The 18,675-nt window shown below is 42.0% G+C and overlaps 1 protein-coding gene across 2 annotated transcripts in view; it reads right to left on the reverse strand.

Annotated features, from left to right (window-relative positions):
• Positions 1–644: 644 nt before the first annotated feature.
• The window catches only part of babam2 (BRISC and BRCA1 A complex member 2), a 29,376-nt gene continuing 11,345 nt past the window's right edge, over positions 645–18,675 (reverse strand). For both annotated transcript variants that reach the window (XM_049741516.1, XM_049741518.1), the window contains exons 7-12: positions 10,845–10,954; positions 4,523–4,622; positions 1,957–2,027; positions 1,724–1,806; positions 1,481–1,634; positions 645–1,305 (exon numbers count right to left, since the gene is read on the reverse strand). In XM_049741516.1, the coding sequence (XP_049597473.1) occupies positions 1,242–1,305; positions 1,481–1,634; positions 1,724–1,806; positions 1,957–2,027; positions 4,523–4,622; positions 10,845–10,954 (582 nt within the window). In that variant the 3' untranslated portion in view covers positions 645–1,241. The remainder of the gene's footprint in view (positions 1,306–1,480; positions 1,635–1,723; positions 1,807–1,956; positions 2,028–4,522; positions 4,623–10,844; positions 10,955–18,675) is intronic.

Here is an 18,675-nt window from a genome sequence, read left to right on the forward strand (position 1 = left end):
ACAGCAAGAAACATGGAGCCGGGCAGTAAAAAAGACAAAAAGAATCTTGCTTTTTAATTATTTTATTAAGCGCCTTGATGCTATTAAATGCCCCAGAAACATTCAGCCTATAGTTCTCAATTAGACTTGACAGTTGCTGCATTACCGACAATAAATATAGCAAAAGGCTGCGCCTAAGGACAGGAAGGACCCCTAACTATGACCCTCATTTTTAATGACGAAAACAAGCAAGCAAGCAAGCGAGCGGGCGCACACACACTCTGCCTCACGTGGCGTGCGCACACACATACACAACCTCGGTCGGCACTGTAGCTCCTTATTAAATTCTCTCACTCATGTCAGTGTACACACTAAAGTATACCTTTACACAAGTGAAAGAGAAATATTTCAAGGGCAACAAATTGTACGCATAAATGGATGTCACTTCTGATTGATAAGTGGAAGGATTCTCGGGACACGTCCGTCATATGAAAACTACTTAAAAGTACTTAGAAGTGTTGGGAGCTGCTGTCAGTGATAACCGAGATCCAATATTACAGATTTATTTGTATTTTTAGGAGGTGTTTTGACAAACAACACTATGATCAAAATGAGCACATGCAACGCACTGATGACGTAAAGGCAAAATGGAATTATTTGAACGCTTAGATTTGTGACAACATTTTATTTTACGGAGAGACTATCAGCAAATTAAGGATTGTGGCTAAAGTTGGGTCAACAATTCCCAATCATTTTGTCTGTACAGTCCTTCACATCACATTCTGGAATTATTGCAGGAGGTCATAACACAATGGAAAGGAAATGATAGATATTGTAAGCACAGAGAGGTGAGATTTTTCACAGTAGCGCATCAGAGCTTCTATCAAAAAAATACCCTTCACAGCAAAGATCTATTATTTATGACCGGCTTGAACCAGTTTTACCTGATCCCGCAGCTACGACTGCTAAGGTGCCATTTCATCATGACTTCTGCTGGACAAGGTTTGATCTGTAATATGTGCACTGCGTCTGAAAACATGAGTCTGAAATTAGCCCAAAAAAAAAAAAAAAGGGAACCATCAGCTTTACACCGATGACGCAAATTGGATCTATGACAACGGTAAAGTCACATTTTGCTATATCTTGAGATGCACCAACTTTGGGGAATATTTTGCAGGAGGAATTTCAGTCCACGCATGCACGCAACGGCATGTACCGACACATTTGCAGAACCACAGGCATGTCAATAGAGCTGCAGGGAACTAGAGTTTCCCGTTGGCAAAGGCTCCTTCTTGAAACTGAGGGATGAAGGTCTTGAAGTAAATCCTGGGGAAGAGGAGGGATAGTGTGAGGAGATCATTTCACATGAAATGGAACCAAACTATTGCTGGCCGTTGGCGAATGGTTATAAAAATGTGTTGCAAGAGCGGCAGAAAACGTCAGAGCTTCATATACTCGTGTCAATTGTCCTAAATCGTTTCCCAACAAGACTCGTCCTTACTTTGCCCTCTTGGCCATTTCATTGCCGTCCCAGCGTGGGCTGTAAGGATACGACTTCTGCACTTGAGAATAAAGCTGCCCGCTGCTGGTGAAGTGGTACACCGACTGGAAGGTGAGGGTGGGCTGATCTCGGGGAAAGTACAGTGGCAGATCCACTACCGAGGAAACAATCAGGGCCTTTATTGACGGCTGGCGGTATCGAAGCTTTACAATAGGATGCTGTGTTTGATTCTGATGCGCCTACCGTGCACTAAGAAGCAAAAGTCTTTCCACATGAGTAGAAGAGTAAGCTTTGTAAATCCCTCGGCATCATATTCCACCACTCCCCTGCAACACACACACACACACACACACACACACACAGGCAGGCAGTGATTATATATACACGGCAGAGTCTAGTAAAAGATTAGAGGCAGAGACAAATGAATGGCCGCTGAAGCCTTGAGTAGAGGACGTGATCCTGGCTTGTTAACTCACATTCCAAAGTGGCTGAGGAATGCAGCAATGTACTCCCGTCTCTTGTGATAGCCTTGGATGACATACTGCACCTTCACACAACAAAGCAGGGGGATTACTTGAGAAGCAAAACAGTCACAAGGCCAGACACAAGTTTGTACATCTCGTTTGTATCATCGGTTGACAGGTAAAAAAGCTTTTGTGATAGTGATTCACTCTATAATGGGATGATGGTCATATTTTATGATGTTAACATGTTCCAAAGGAATTTGCAATAAGACTTCTGACATGATTTATCTTGGTCTTATTTTAATACCAGTGTGTCGACATTTTTTTACATCGACTAAATATTTGCTTTCAGGGAAATGACCATGACTAATTTTCACACCCATACTGGGAAAACCAAAAAAGCCTCCTCCATCGTGTGATTTGTTGGCTGCCTGGAGCTTTGAGTGATGCAACACAGGTGATGTTGTTGTGCAGGTATTCTTGTCTGCCCGCACCCAGAAGTGCATCCAACGCATATCTTTTGACTCTTCTATGTTTGTGCGTGTGTGCGCGAGTGGAGAAATAACATCACCGGAAGTGCTTCCGATTGCGTAATGAAGACACTTCTCCTTCAAAGAAAAAAAATCCATTCTCACCACCCCCTATTGAGATCTCGTCAAATATATTGGAACCCAAAATGCATTTGCCAGTTATGAAGGATAAGAATGTATTCCGACGGAATAGAGAAGGACAGGCATTTTTCTAAATGGACCTGAAACTAACTGAGCCTTGGTAATGAATTTTATTGTTAGTTCTCATGCAACAAATGTATTTTCACTGGGGCTGACGAAAATTGGTGAGTCTAATTGAAGCTGGGTTTTTACAATCCGCAGGAGGCAAGAAGCAGGGAGAATTAATTTATATATTAAAAAAAAAATAGTATGAAAGTGAACAGAATCTGAGGAACGACTTGAGTTGTGACGCAATAAGAGCCAGGTGGGCTGATCATGAGAGCACACAAGGAGGTGATTTTTACGGACACAAACGAGCAAAGAAAAAGAAAACAAAAACTGGATTTGCTCGCTTGTTCTGCTTCTACTAACTTCCAGGAAAAACAGAAATGCTAATATTGCTTAATGCTACTACACTACCCATTTGGTTTGGAATAAAATCTTGCTTGGAATGGGCTTGATTGAGTCAGAATATGGGGGTGTACATTTTTATTGTTATCAGGTTTTTATAATAAACGTGTCCACGTAAACGTAACCATTGAGATGGAAATTTGTCGTGCCGCCTTCTGAGGTCATAAAGGAGCCTTCTCCTTAAGTGATATTTAAAATGTGAAGGCAGATGAATGGCAGAAATTCATGTGCAGCAATTAAGCGGTATCGCTGCATAAATCAGACTCATACCAGTTGCCTCATTCCTCTTCTTCGATGATTCATGACTTTTACGACTTTTTATGTGAAGTAGCTATCACTTTACTGCTCGTTTATCTCACTGGAGATAAAAACATTTAAAAAAAGGCAACAAACTTGATTGTGACACGATTAAAGAGAAACTAAAAGTATTTTTTTTCTCCCATGACCAAAGTTTTGTCCGATTATGTCATCACGCCAAAATGAAAGTGAAGCTATAGAATAATTCAATCAAAAATGAAATGACTGGAATATATCAACACGTTGTTTCATGTTGGTTGGCAAAACAAAAAAAACAACCCTTATCTTTTGATGCCGATTCATTTTTTTAAAGTGATACACAGCACAGTTGATGTCATAGCAGTTAGCAAAATAAAGTCCAGTCATAAGACTGTCTGGAATTTTCCTTCATTTTCTGTTCAGGGTCATGCGTCCGGATCTTGCATGCAGATCTTTCTCGGGCTCTTGGTCCAACTCGTATGATATTATGAAGAAAATGCTCCATGGCAAGACGAGGGACAAATATGCTGTAGTGCTCAGTTCTAATGCTGCTGGAGAGACTGGGGTCATTTAGGGACTCCATCACGTGGGATTCCAGGTAAAGGCAAAGGATACAGCCGAAGCAATGTTCACTTTGGCTGTGCGTGTTCATGCGCGGGGTGGAGGCGGGGAATGCATGTTGACTTCCCCTCAGGATACACGGCATTACATCCAGTCTACACGGCAGACCTACCTGTCAACCTACGGAGAGCGTAGAGCGCTCAGACGGCCAGTGGATGTTGGCCAGAGCGCCCACATGGCCAGATGACGGACACACGTGCATGAATGCACAAACGAGACAAACACGGCCTTGACAAAAAACAATCTTGATTGGTCGCACATTCGGTGGGATTAACGTAGGGACCGAACGGCTGGCTATTTGCGACCAAGCAAATTGAGTCACCGTGACCCATATTTTCGAAGTGAGGTTTTGGCATAATCAAAGAGGGAACGATCTCCGCTTTCCAATGATAGCGTTGCGCAACACTATTCATGACATCATTGTTATTCATGACATTTTTACCACAGATCTAAATAGGGACATACAACACGCCGCCCGGATAGAGCAACCAGAGAGCAGTCGTTTGTTGCTATGCTATGCTAGTTCCTAAAGACATACAAAAATAGTGTAGCGTTTTTACCTTGTTAGTGAGTAACTGGCACACTTGTGGGACATAGTCAATCAAGCATCCTCCGCTCGGGAATGCTGGGATATGAAGTGCAGACGCACCTCCCAGAGCACTGTTGAATAAAAAGGACAGCCTGTTGTTAGACATATCGGCGGCAGAAGACAACTTCCTACTGACTGCATTTAACCATGCCTTGGAGACGGACGGTGATTGAACAACTCAGGGTTCCTTCTAACTTTATTCTCCGTCATTTATTCATTCATATCTCGGAGCGCCGTTCGCGATCAGTCCACGCTCGTCGAATCAGAAAATCTGCCGCTGCGGTTCCCCGATGCCTAACCGACCGAGGTTGTCGCTCCCTCGTTTTTCTCTCATCTGGGGCAAAATCAAAACGGAATACCCCGAGGACGGGTTGAAGGTCTCAAAGAGCCACTTACTGGCTTTTATTGCATTTGCTGCTGCTTTCTGAAGCCATCATATCCTTCATTATAGCAGGATGATCACATCACATCACATCACATCACAGGCCATAAATATAACGCTAAATGTCACATCACATATACCTTGAGGAATGTTGAGACTTTTCCCACACTATAACATCAATAACAGCCCGATCGGTGTAAACGCAGGCCGGTCGTTATCCCGCAAATTCCCCAAGATGAGCAACATTTTTTCTTAATCTTGACTGACACCCCAAAGTTCCAGAGAACTGCAAAATATCGTTATGATCGTGGGAGTGAGAGGGCGGAAGGTGGAGTGCGGAATCATCTGTTTTACCTTGGCGTCATCACCCAAATCTTTAGGGGAAACATGTTGTAATGAAGTTCAGCAAAAGGTCAGCAATGACTGGACTGGTGGTTTGGGCGAGAGCTGATGCAAGTGTGAATACTCCTCTTTGTCACAAGCGCTGCTTCCTCATCTGCTGCTCTGTCATGACAACATCCCAGTTCAACCTGTTTGCCACTCAATCCAAGAGGGTCTTTTTCCAAAGAAAATCCACACAAGCTGCCATCAAGTGGCTTCTTGTCTCTTCTGGGGAATTTCAAAGAGCCAGGCTATTTATTTACACTAGGCTTTGTGCACATAATTAGCATTAGCCTGTGCATTTTACCATACACCAAGCGACATTCGATTGGAAATTGCTCACAGCAGTGAAAAGACGAGCCTTTGAAAGGGAAAATCTAAATAATGCCCATCTATCCACCCACAGTTCTAAGAATAGCGTTGCATCATTCACATGGAAATGCGGACCTCGGAACAAAATACACACTGATTTGTTTGTCACTCATTTGTGTCAAAGTGTTCCATGCTTTGCTTTCAAAAGGAGACTCATTAGAACAATTGAGAAAGATCTGAATATCATTTAAGACCAATTCGCACGTATATTTTTCTGTGATGAAACAAAAGTAGTCAGTGTAATCTTTGATTTGAAATATAAGTTAAAACATAACAAAAACAAGTACTACTTGAGGCTTGGGCTTGCACCCCAAGAGAATTAAAAAAAAAAAGCCACACAGCAAACACTTAAAACGGCGTTCTAATTATAATATAAATCAAAGTCTGACATCTTAACAACAGTCCCTTTACTCATCTTCAGTCATTTAGGGATACAAATTGGAGAAACCTCGGAGTCATTTTAACATGTAATTTTAGAACAGAGGATGAGTTTCAAATGCTCAAGTCATTGCCATAGTGATGTGGTGTTTTCACAAAATATAGTATATTTGTAAGATTTCTATGAATAGGTGTCAGAAAAGTTACAGGACACAAAATCTTGCTGAGAGATCAACTGGCCAATATTGAAGTGGAAAACAGTTAAGCTTTTGTACCGCCGGTCCTGGTACTATTCTGACACACCTTGTAAGACTGCTGGCGGAATTTCTGGTTATGCAAGCGTCTCATACACAACTGTGCCGCCATTAGGTGTGTTGTGGGAAACTGTCCAATTTGAGTTAATTGCTCTGAGAAATATTGTTTGCTAACTACTAATTGTATATCTTTGTTCATTCACCTGAGCCTGGCGACACAGTGACAGACGGAACGATCTTCTTTAACAGATCAAGCCATGGCACGCAAGTCAATTATTTTTAAAAATGATTTAAAAAATCTGTGAAGAATAGCTGGTAAAAGGGCTCTTCCCATTAGCCACACAGGCTGGAGTCATGCAAACGTGGTGCCTGGCACGACCCCTCTGAGCAATGCCGCTTACTGTATGACATATTTACAGTAGCGTATGAAAACACACACACGCACGCACGCACACACACACACACAGACTCATGCCGAATGTGACAGGGTTGCCCGTGACTTCATCAACCAGAGAGATTATGTTCTGTGACTCAGGTGGATGTTGACGAGGCTCAGCTTGTTTGTTTATGGGGGATTTGTGTACGTGTGTGTGTCGTGTGTGTGCATAGGGTGACTGAGTGAGCGCAGTTAAAAGCTCCGCTGCACTGGGGACAGACCGACATGAATCATGAAACAAGCAACGTGAAAGATAAAGCGGAGGACTACATTCGGATGATATTGTCACGTAGGCTCACGAGTCACGCAAGTTCAAACTTCCACAAGTGTGAAGGCATCGTAAAGGATGAAAAGAACAAAGAGGTTTTGGAGCAACGTATGCCGTCAATCAAGCCACATTTTTTTGGGGGGGACATCCCGGCGAGTCAATGCCAAGCCGCGTTCTGCAAGTTACAACACCGCGACAATGGCTCAAACTCTTGAGCAATTGAAGAGAAAGACAAAGCGATGATAATGAGTGATCTCAGTTGCCAAATACTAATTGAATGTTATTAAACGGAAAGGTGATGTAACATAGAAGTAAACATGCACCTTTTTTGAAGTGTTGAAGGCATCAAATTGTAAGTAAGGTCTTTGGGATGTCGAGTGGGTTGCTGACCCCATCGAGAAAACAAAAATTTCGGCTAAAAGAAAAATCTAATCAAATGAGTGAATATTTACATCTTTGTTGACCAACAATTCAAGTCAGGCATAACATTTTTGTAAAAAAAATTGGTATAAAACTCGTGGATGGATCCATATAAAAGAAGTATAAACAGTCTTTTAGTCTCCCACTCACACAAACAAACCTTAAGCCACTGCGATGTAAAATGCCACGCTGGAAAACACAGCGACATAAAACAATTCCGAAGTTTTCAAGGTGTCTTGAGTGGCTGACAGCGAGATAAGTGTCTGCAATGGCGTCGAGTCGTCTCGTACAGGTTTGCTGTTAGCGCTCAAATTATTTGAGATGTTTACAAAACCTTGAAAGACATTTGATCCAAATGCAAGCATTTGCAAAGGCTTTAAAGCACCTCGGCAGACCCTGAAGAAGGGACGCACAAAAACTATTCACCCACACGCACACACATCAGCATCCAGAACACACAAACAAGCGAGCCGAGCCGAGCCGAGTCGAGTCGGCACCTAAAGGCAAATGCAGATACACAAACATTAGTGCACTGCAGCCTAAAACTGTCTCTCTGTGTTGAGTTTTCTGGGCTCCTAAATCTGGTTTGGGGGCAGAGACGGTGCCCACTCGATTCTTTTATGCAATGCAGCAGGTTTTGTGGGGAAAGGAGAGATAGATAGATGTATCTAGCTCTCATCTCATGGGCATGCTACAATCAGGTAAAAGAGAAGTCAACGTAAAAAAGATCAATGTGTTGGCGGAAGCGATAGTCGTAGTAGCAATCCAGCTGGAGAAAATGACTTTGGCAATTTGAGGGTCTTAATGCTGGCTCGCTTGAATCAAACAAAAGTATGCTTGACTCTTCCCATAACAAAGCACAACAATACATCTCTTTCAAAGACGGAAAATAACATGCTAGCATGAAAACTCACAGTATAGTTCCTGGTGCTTGGCTGCTAAACGTTACATAACAAATGAATCTTAAGCAAGCTATTTTGTTTTTGACTTTTCAAAATCAATAATTGCTACAGAAAAAGAAACATACAGTCCCATCAAAGACAGGAGCAGATGCACAGGCCGCTGGATACACAAAGAACTACTGGTAAAACTGTGGGAGTCGGTCGGTCGGTCGGCCGGTCGGCGGGCACTTCAACGTATTTTTCTTCCCTTGCTGCGAGGCCGAAAACATTACGGCGACGGGCTGTTTGAAGACCACGCAAGAAAATGCAGCGAGAGAGACAGAGAGAGAGCAAGAAAGCGGGAGCCAGTGGGAATCGAAACGGAGGTACAACGCTGCTGCTCAGGGGGGCTTTGCAAGTTGTGTTCAGCCCCTACCCAAAGAAGAATGGAAATAAGATATCAAACAATCCTGCCGTGACTGGAGAGAAGAAAAGAGAAGAGAAGTGGAAGGAAGACAAAATGAGAGGGAACCTCGCTCCCTCTCCAGTGTGTTGATTTTTTTTTTTTCTTTTCCCATCATTTTTCCTCTCTATGTCGAGTGAGCGACGACCTTGCTGGGTAGAGCAGAGCGCTTCTCTTGCTTTTAAGTCCCACTCACTCACTCGTTTCCCTTTGAGGATCAGCCAGAGGGATCAGCGGAGGAAAGGGAGTGATAGAAAATGGAGAAAGATGGCGAGAGAGGAACCAGGCTGCAGACGTTTGGATAAAAAAAGTAATAAAAAGGCAACGAGGTGGTTGAGGGACTTGGGAAGATAAAACGAAATTATAATTTGGGAAAACAAATCTGGTAAAGAAAAAAAAAAAAAAGGTGGACACTTTGAATGGCCAGACAACAAGGATGCAAAATACCAAATCCTGTCATTTGAACTCTAAATAAACGTAGCAAATATAAATCTACTAACGTTGCTGCGTTAAATTTTTGCTCCTGGATTTTCAAAAACGCATAAACTGATTCCAATCATTTTCTAAGATTGCATGATAGGAATTGAAGCTTCATCATCTAAAATTGACACCAAATCGGTCGCTATCTTGCCAGAAAAATGGGGCAGACAAAGACATGTTTCCTCTTCAGCAGAGCCAACGTAGCGATAATGAGCTCGCTACGAGACTAAAAAGGGTCAGCGGGAACATGTAGGCAAACTAACAGGGCAAGTCATTTGCATAAACACAAGTACGCTAAAAGGCGGGCTAACTCACACTCCCATGTGAAATTAAGGAGCATCCGTGATGAATAAGAGCCAAATGCAATCATGCACAAACTGGTACACACATGCAATCATTTGTTTTGAAACAAGAGCGAAGAAGCCGCCTTGGGTGATGAATTAACACACTCCCACACAGCTGACAAAAAGGTGCATAAAAAGCATGGAAGGGGGGATATTCACAGAGGGCCTTGATATGCATATGCGCAAATGTCTTTAGAGAAAGAGTCGAACATTGAGCAGGAAGAGGAGGCTGGCAAATGAGAGTTTGGCTCTGAGTGCTACTATGGAGCGTCTGCATTTGCACTGTTGCTTTCCTCATTTACCGTCAACCAGCCTTTTTCATACTTGTGCGCCAGAGCTCTTCAGTTCAAACGTTGCAGCACACTGCCTTTAGCCTCCTTCTGTCTCATCTCCTCATGTAACTGCCAGAGGAGGAGAGGCCTTAGTAAAAGTGCAAAAAAAAGGTAAGATACATACAATGTATGCTGGAAGTGCCAAGAAAAAGCATATTTCAAGCGGAAGCCCTTCGAGCCACAGCAAGCCAAAAAGATGGATGCAATGAGAAGCAGATTTGCTCTCAGTGAGGCTGGAGGTAAAGCTAATGAGTTCCAAAACAAGAGAAAGCCTTTACAAAAATAACACGGTTAATTGGCTTTCAAATATTTTGCTCATCTGCATCATACAGCATCTTGCTACTGCCCAAAATAAAAATACAAATACCAAATCTGAAATTCCCCTGGTCAGTAATACAAGGGGAAAACATCGGATGAGATGGGACGGGACGGAAAACACTGAAGCAGGAGGAGAGGGGAGGCGTTTGGCCAACGAGGAGGGGCAGAGGTCTGTTAACCTGGTGCGACGGGGCGTGTGCTTGTAAATAAACATCAGGTCGAGATTATTCTAAGCACGAAAGCCCAGACCGTTGGGCCCCGGGGTCAGAGTGGGCCCATACCTGGCGCTCGCTCTCTCTCACACTCAAACACACACACCGAGTCACTCATTGGTGCGACAAAAATGTGAACGCACGTACACACAGGCACAATATTAAAAGTATGTGTTCATTCAACACATCTAGACAAACATTTTGACTTTGGTGCTTTTGCAATCGTCTCTTAAGGAGGCCACTCCCAGGGACAGTTGCAACAGCACTCAACTTTTGGAGCATCTGTGTATTTAGAGACTCTTTTGCAACTCTTTTCAACATTATGCAAGTGAGCAAACTCCTACTCTCATCGGTTTCAGATGATGTACTTACTGTTCAATACTTGGAGAAAGGTAGAGTTTGGGGAAGACTTGAGTGGCCTCAGCATCCTCGAAGCTGACAGAGAGAAGAGCCACATCTTCTCCAGGGTCCAGTGCTGTGTCCTAGGCAGGAAAATACAGGTCAACCTTTGAGGAACATCCACCGGTATGCTACTTTTGAGGAATGTGTCATCAATGTAAGAATTTAAAACAGTTCTCTGGCTCTGACAAAAAATCGAACATTATAATATTGCTCAAGTCGTAAAATATGGTTGACTGCAGCAAGCATAAGAGGAAAGACACCAGAAGAAACATCTGTTTGGTTTCATGCTACATTAGTTTCAACATCTTCAACATGAAGCTGATCTGATGACTCGGAGCACCAATCAAGTCATGTGTGAGATGCTTACAGAGGCCACCCGGAGCTGCGTGCTAAAACCTTCATCTGCCTCGCTCTCAGAGGTTGGACTTTCTCATTGTGTGATATATTTCCTCGAGCATGGCCACTTCCCAGGCAGGCAGGCATGCAGGCTTGCAGGCACTGTCATTAGTGCAATTTCCCATCAAATATTACAGGCTCTTCCCCTGCCTTGACAAAAAGGCTCTGCAGTGATAATCAAATGTCTTACAGATGGTTTGAACTCATCCGTTTGTTATAATTGCTTCTGTTCGTTCGCCACGGTGAGGGGAAATCTAACCAGCACACACGATGGATGGATGGATGGGTGGATGGATGGAGGGAGGCACAGTTCAAGCACTTGATAGCTTCCAATGTGATCCGACCCTGAAGCTAATTGGGCACATTTTTGCTCTGCTGATCACAAAACCCAACTAATCGTCGAGACTTGAGGAAAAAGTTGATGATTGATAGGTGGAAGAAAAAATCCATTTCGTGGAAATGTGGAATTGAAAAATAACAGACAGCCTTCAGGCCCACAACAGTTATTATTTAAAAAAAGTGAGATGTTTTCAGAAAGTAGCATAGACCATTAGGTTACATAAGAGTACCCATCAAACTTGTGGGATTTTTTTTCTGCCTATCTGTTTGTTTACCGTGTCAAGATGACTGCCGTTAAAAAAAATGGCCATGAAAATTGCAGACTTTTTTTTTTTTTTTTAATGGCAGGGTACGTATGTGGCATCCAAAAGTGTGGCCTGATGGAATCAGCTCACATCAATATAGTCTGCATCAGTAAACAAGGCTTGCTGTGTGTCTTAGCAGCGCCGGCCGGCCGGCCGGCCGCCGGCTTCTGCCGCTGACGATATGGGACAGATAGGAACAGGCATGAAGATGTGGGACGGCCGTGGTTGCTTGCTGTGGTTTGGGAAAAGATTAGTTTGCTCCAGTTTGTAGCTGTCAAGTCCTGTTCTTGTCTTTAAAGGTGATTTAATTTTTCTACTGGGACAGCGACCACAGATGGATGAAAAGTAACAGCAAGGTGAGAGGGCCAGAGGAGGAACATGGGCCAGTTTGTACACAGCCTTCTTGGGACTATCACACAATCTGCTCAGAACAAGGGAGAGCCTTTTCGTGGAATGATTCAGACTCATCTCGTTCCAACAGACTGCAAAGAGCTGCCACAAGTTATATTGCATCAGTGCAATAAGCAAGCAAAACAAAGTCAACCTTTGACATTCAGCTGTTTTCATTCTTTTCCCATTCAAAACATAAATACTTATAATTAAAAAGAATCAAACAGATTCGATTCGGCTCATAAGTGAAACGCATCTCTTTGGCACATTTTCGGAACCATCCTTATGTGCAGGTTTGTTTTTAGGATGTGGGGGTTATTAAAAAACTCAATTCAGTATGTTGTTTAGCTGCTAACATTTGCACAAATATGCAGAGAAATTGAGTAATGTCAAATAATGATGTTAAAAATGTTGGGGTGTCAAAGACATTAAACAGAAAAAAAGCATTATAGGTCGATTAAGCACTCATAACTAGATACACAAAACGTGAAACGTTAGCAAACTAAAAAAGCTTCCAGTCCACGGGCAGAACCTTAATGAAGACAACTTCTTCTATAATGAGCAGTGAACACTCGGTCAGAGGATTGCAAGTTAAAAAAAATAAATAAATACTGGGTGTCCTGCAGGGGAGATGGTCGGACGTTAAAGAAGTATTTACTACCTGCCCTGAGAGAAAGTGAGTCAACTACTCAAGGGCTAGATTTAAGAAAGTGCTGGGTGAATAATGTGCAATACTGTGTCAAGGTTAGAGGGTGCCTTCCGGTCAAGCCCTTCACGGCCGCCACCCCACGTCTTCCATCCCCCGTTACTCTTTCGGACACATGGCTGCACGCACGCACGCACACACACACACAAACACACACATGAAGGCGGCGGCACTCTCGTAGCTCTGTGTCCGTCCGTGTGTCTCCTGCTGCCTTGGCCTCTGGCATCTCCTCTGTGTCTCAAGTGACAGGCTGGAGATGTGACAGCTGTCCTTATGCCAGACCAAGCCTGGCCAAAGTCAAAACACACAAAAACGCAGAGGCTCGACTGCAGGCCTAGAACGGACGGAGGAGGTAAAGAGACTGTCCGCCTTCTTTGCCCAACTTTAAATGTCATGCCTGATGTCATGCGCTGCCTTGACTGACAGCGCAATTGTTGTGCGACGACATCTCCGGCTCCTAGGCCAGCTCTGAGTGCACCGGTTAAGTCTAGGAAGGAAAAATTGACATTGGGAAAATCACAAGATGGAATCATGAAAGGAAGGAGTAAAGTCACAAACGTGACGCTGGGCCTAATAGCAATTCGAAAGAAAGTCCAGCATAACGATGTGGTGGCGCTGCCAATCCTGCACCCGCTACCACAAAAAACATGCCAGGGCAAGCACAAATCACCACAACCCAAATGGCACGCATATCCAAGAAGACCTAACGTCCTCATCTCAAGTGTTTGCCTTTTCCTTCTTTCCTTCTTTCCGAGCAAGCCCTCATTTCATACTTTGACTTTACACTCTGGTGTGACAAGTTTGGTAGATGATTAACCAGGCTGGCTCATAGCTGAAGTCAGTGCCAAGAATTAATTCTGTCATGAACACAATGCGCAATGGATTATAGAATACACATGCTCCACCTGGAGGTCAACACGCCTTAAAACTCAAGTATTGCGTGAGAAGTGTGCGGAGAAACCAAAATGTTTCGGTTGCGGTTCTTTGTTAGGATACTATTACATAATAATACTTTTACGATTTCATGAAACAAAAGAATCTTTTCAACTGAACCTATAAAATTCCAGGCTGTACAGCTAGCAAAAACAATAAATACTGTATATACAGTAGCAATAAAGTCATCCATCTGTTTGTCAAATATTCCATCGCTGGAAATGGGAACCAAGCCAAAATCAAAGTACAATCTGACCAACAGATGCGTCATTGACATGCAAACAGATCATATTTCACTGAAACAAGTCATAAGAGTGACTGTGGCCAAGTGCCACTAATAATGTGTCACTGATAGCATGTGGTGGCTTTTGTTGTTTGCGCATTTGCAGAGTGTGATGCTGGGGCTTCTGGCCACAAAGGCTGACTCAAGTATGATCACTTGCATGTGGAAAATAACATGCATTATGGGAATGACTAAATTAGCTTCTCTATGTTTATTCTCGTGACACTTGTTCTATATATCCGACCAGAAATGTCTTTTAATCCAATAATCAGGAATTGTGCATTAATATTACACTGAGCATTTTTTTCCAAAAAGCCAAGAGAGATCACTGCAGACATTAAGAGGAGATTTAAAAGGAAGACAGCAGTGCAACAGTTTGCTTATAGTGGTATTTCTCCAGGCAATAATTGTAATTGTATTAATCATGCATGGCAGACACTGTTCCGGGGTGTTTTTGTCCCTCTGCACTGTTAATGAGATTTGGTTTTTATTTTTTTTATTTTGAGACCAATGCAACCTCTTGCCCCCTATTTGAGGGGAATGGCACTTGGTGGTGGTGGTAACATTCCTCAACTGCGAATTGTAAAAACTCAATGACATTTCAAATAATTATGCTCAAGATGTAAATTGGGGCTCTCGTGCGCCTCTGTGTGAGCAATCACAAATGTGTTTCATGTTATAAAGAATACTTTATGAATAGCAGGAGTAAATACAATTTTAGAAATAACGTTCCCTTCAAATAATATTTTGCCATAGTTTTAAAGGCCTCGTTTGGATCTTTTGTCTAGATGTAAGAATTAACCAAGGCCAAATGAATATAACAAAAGCAGTCATTCAAATTGTACCTCTTACACTGACCTCAACTAAATACAAGAAATTCTATCTGAAAGTTTAAATCAAGGTGCCTTTAATTGAATGAATGCAAAGAGTGAGAATATAAGATTCAATGTTGCTTTTTTAGCAGTATACTATTGATTGGAGATGGGAAGACGAAAGAAACAACCAGGACAGATCTTTTACAGCTAAACCAGGTGACCCCAAAGTTGAAAAGAGGAAAAACAACACAGCAATAGCGAGATGAACATTTGAAGGTGTTACAGGAAAACAACATGCGATGTACAATTTGATATACAGCGAGGGCAGAAAGTAGGCCAGATGGAAGTAATTCCATGGAGGCGTGGGGAACTGTGTGTGTGTGTGTGTTTGTGTGTGGGGAGATAGAATGGTGTTGGGGACGGAGGAAGAAGCACAGGAAAGGGAGGAGGGGTGGATGCTCTCCTGAGAATAGTCTAGCGCTCTGCAGGGGTTTGGAGCTCAAGCAGGTAGGTGGGAATGTTCATGTGGAGAAATAGCGTGGGTGGCTTAAGGGGGCGGGAGAGACAGTGGATCCAAATCCCAGAGGAAGACAGTGCTAGGGTGTGACCTTTGGTATGAAGGAGTAGTGTTGGGGTCACGACTTGACGCCAACATAAAATGCAGTTTTTAAATAATTATATTTATTAAGAGGGGGGGAAAAAAGCTACCTGGCCATTATGACTACCCCTCGAAAGCTCAAAAGTGGCTAGGCCACCCTAACTTTGGTAATTGGCAATGATTTTTCATATCTCTGTGGATTTATTTTGGCCCACTCTTCCTTGCAGCATTATTTTAATAAAGCAAAGGGCCTTTTTAAAATGATGCCTAGGGATGAATAACAAGACTAACCTGGCCTGGAGCTGAAATGTAAAAGTAACAATAAGCTCCACTCTGACGGTTGTGTTAACGGTCCTGGAGAAATAAGTCAAGTTAATTTCCAATTGACTTAGGCGATATGAACATTATTTTGCACCTTGTCCTTTTCTTGTTTCTAAGAGCAAAACATTCAAATATTTGTCTAAGAAGAATGATTTCACAGTGAGAGGTGATTTTTCTACCCCTTTCACTGATCTCACAAAATCATCTTCTCACAATTCAATCCACTTATTTTTTTTTTTATAAAGCAATCATAGTATCCTACCTGCAAATTGTAGATTTTTGACCCTGTGCCTCTTAAAACCAAACTAAAAGGAGAGCTGTGAAGAGGAAGTTAACATGGAGATAACTGGAAGCTGTCATGAAGCAGAGAGAAATTCATGCAAGCTCACATTTTCTCTTGTTGCATTTCACTTTACAAATGCTGCAAGGTTCTGGTGGCACTCGTAATGTGTCACAACAAGGAATGAAAAAAAAGGACTGACATCTCTCCCTCAGGACACAACCTTTGTGATAACAATGGAGATCAAGTTTGATAGACCGAAAAAAAAAAAAAAAAACATCTGCAATTGATTGCTTCTTGGTGTGTATGAATGATTGTTTATCAACATCACTACTGCTTTGTGATTACGGTTGGAGAAGATGGAAAAAAGAAAAAAACCTCTTAGTAGTGATGAGATTGCTAGCTTTGCCTGACATGTTTTGTATTTGCGACAGTTCAGCGGGAGTTTTTCTTTTTATGAAGGTTCTGAAAATGAATCATGTACGTTAACAGAAGGGCTACAAAGCACAATTTATTTTATACTCCAGTTCACAGATGTCCTTTGATTTTAGAAATGCCAGACGGTACTATCGCAAGATGAAAGCATGTTGTTATTATTATGAGAAGCAACTTTGGTTAGACTCTCAGTAAACTTTCCCATTCTGAGACATTTTCTCAGCAGGCTATGACTGTGGACGACCAGATGCAAAAGCACCTGGCAGTGGCCACAGCAAGACTCCTAAATATCTTGAAGGTACGAAGCACACGAAAAGATGATTCGCTTTTTGATCTCTCAAAAGGAGGCTGAAATATGAACAGGAAGTTGAAGCATAGATATCTCGACCGAGGAGGCCACGCAATCTACTGACTTTTATCTGGAACATTTTGGCTTTTGTGTTACTCCTGAATCTGATTTTGCTTGGGTAATGATTCAAACTCTCTGCTAGTTTTGCATAAACCCGTAGACAGAAAAAAAAATAATAATAATACGATCACAAAGCCTACTAGGTAACAATTAAATGATTTACTAATGATAGTAAATTCTCATTGGGATGGAAACCACATTGAGAGAGAAATGGGGACAATCCAACCTTGCAATCACAATAAGTTGGTGTTATGAGTATTTTTTTTTCCATTTTGTTCAAAATGTCCTTGTAACAAGAAAAATCTGTTAAACTTTGCAGCTGGGCTTGATTCGGAGGTTGATTCTAAATGGAAAAAAAACCCAAACTGAACGATACGGAGTCATAATAAATATGTACAGAATGGTCGTTAATGGACCAAACCATCCTGCTGCCTCAAATACTGCTAAAAGTAAACCTTGCACTTGTTTTGAGTGCGTAGGCATCAGAGATGTAATCACAAATGAACCAAACGGAGAACTGATGAAACCCACTTAACGCAGCGATTCCTTTTTTCATGCAACTTCTGGGTTTCGCTTCGCTAAATGAGCAAATCTAAGACAAAGATGATGCATTTCCTGCCATTTGTTTGGTGTCAATGGCGTCAAGCGATAACACTTTACTGTACTTAATATGATATTTAGATATTGGCTTGGACAGAGGCCGACAATATATCCGATATAGGGATGACGATCTCGTTTCTCCTAATTTACATCACTTGGCAGTTTTGTTTTGGCGATTGGTGACATTTAAATTCATCTTCAAGCATATACCAAGCTATAATACATGTACCATTAAAAAGGCACATAATTGTTTATCTGCGTGGAAGCATTGGCTGGCCTTTTCAGATTTCACTCGTACACTGCATTAGTGAAGCCCAAACTGGCAATTACTTGACAATGTCTTTTGGGCAACTTGCTTTCCTACTAAATGCCATGTCACAGTGCTAAACAGACACGCCATCGCTCGGCAACGGGACTTGAGATTAAAATGAATGCAGCTTCATATCGTATTTGATTTTGCCCTAATTTATGCGTTTTGTATTTTCCGAGCAAGTATTAACTGCAAATTGTAAATACTCTCTGAAAACATATTCCTGCAATCACAATCAAAATCTTTCCCTAGCCTTAAAAAGAGCTGGATGTCATTTTCTTTTACAATAAAAAAACACAATTTATCTTAAAAATGACACAATAGAAATTTTAATAAAGAGAATCTCATAATCCCAAGACATTTCTTAAAAAAAAAAAAACACTAAATATTTCCCAGTTTTGACGATATTCCAAAGTCTGTCTTTAATCAAATAAAAGTGTTTCCATTATTGTAAAAAAGCAAATACCCCAACACTAAACCTTTACTTGAGGGACAAATCATCTTTGTTTGGTGAATAATGACTGCAGTGAGCAGACTCGTAGAGTGTAGTAAACATTACACTGCAATGTCAGTAGGGGAAAACAACTTTTTTTTTTTTTTTTTGGGCAGAGCTGAGGCAACAAGCCACATAGGGACATTTGGGATGAACCTACAATTATTTTATAGCCCCTGAGTCACTGT

The sequence above is a fragment of the Syngnathus scovelli genome, chromosome 14 (assembly GCF_024217435.2).
Source record: "Syngnathus scovelli strain Florida chromosome 14, RoL_Ssco_1.2, whole genome shotgun sequence".
In the NCBI taxonomy this organism is placed as follows: Eukaryota; Metazoa; Chordata; class Actinopteri; order Syngnathiformes; family Syngnathidae; genus Syngnathus; species Syngnathus scovelli.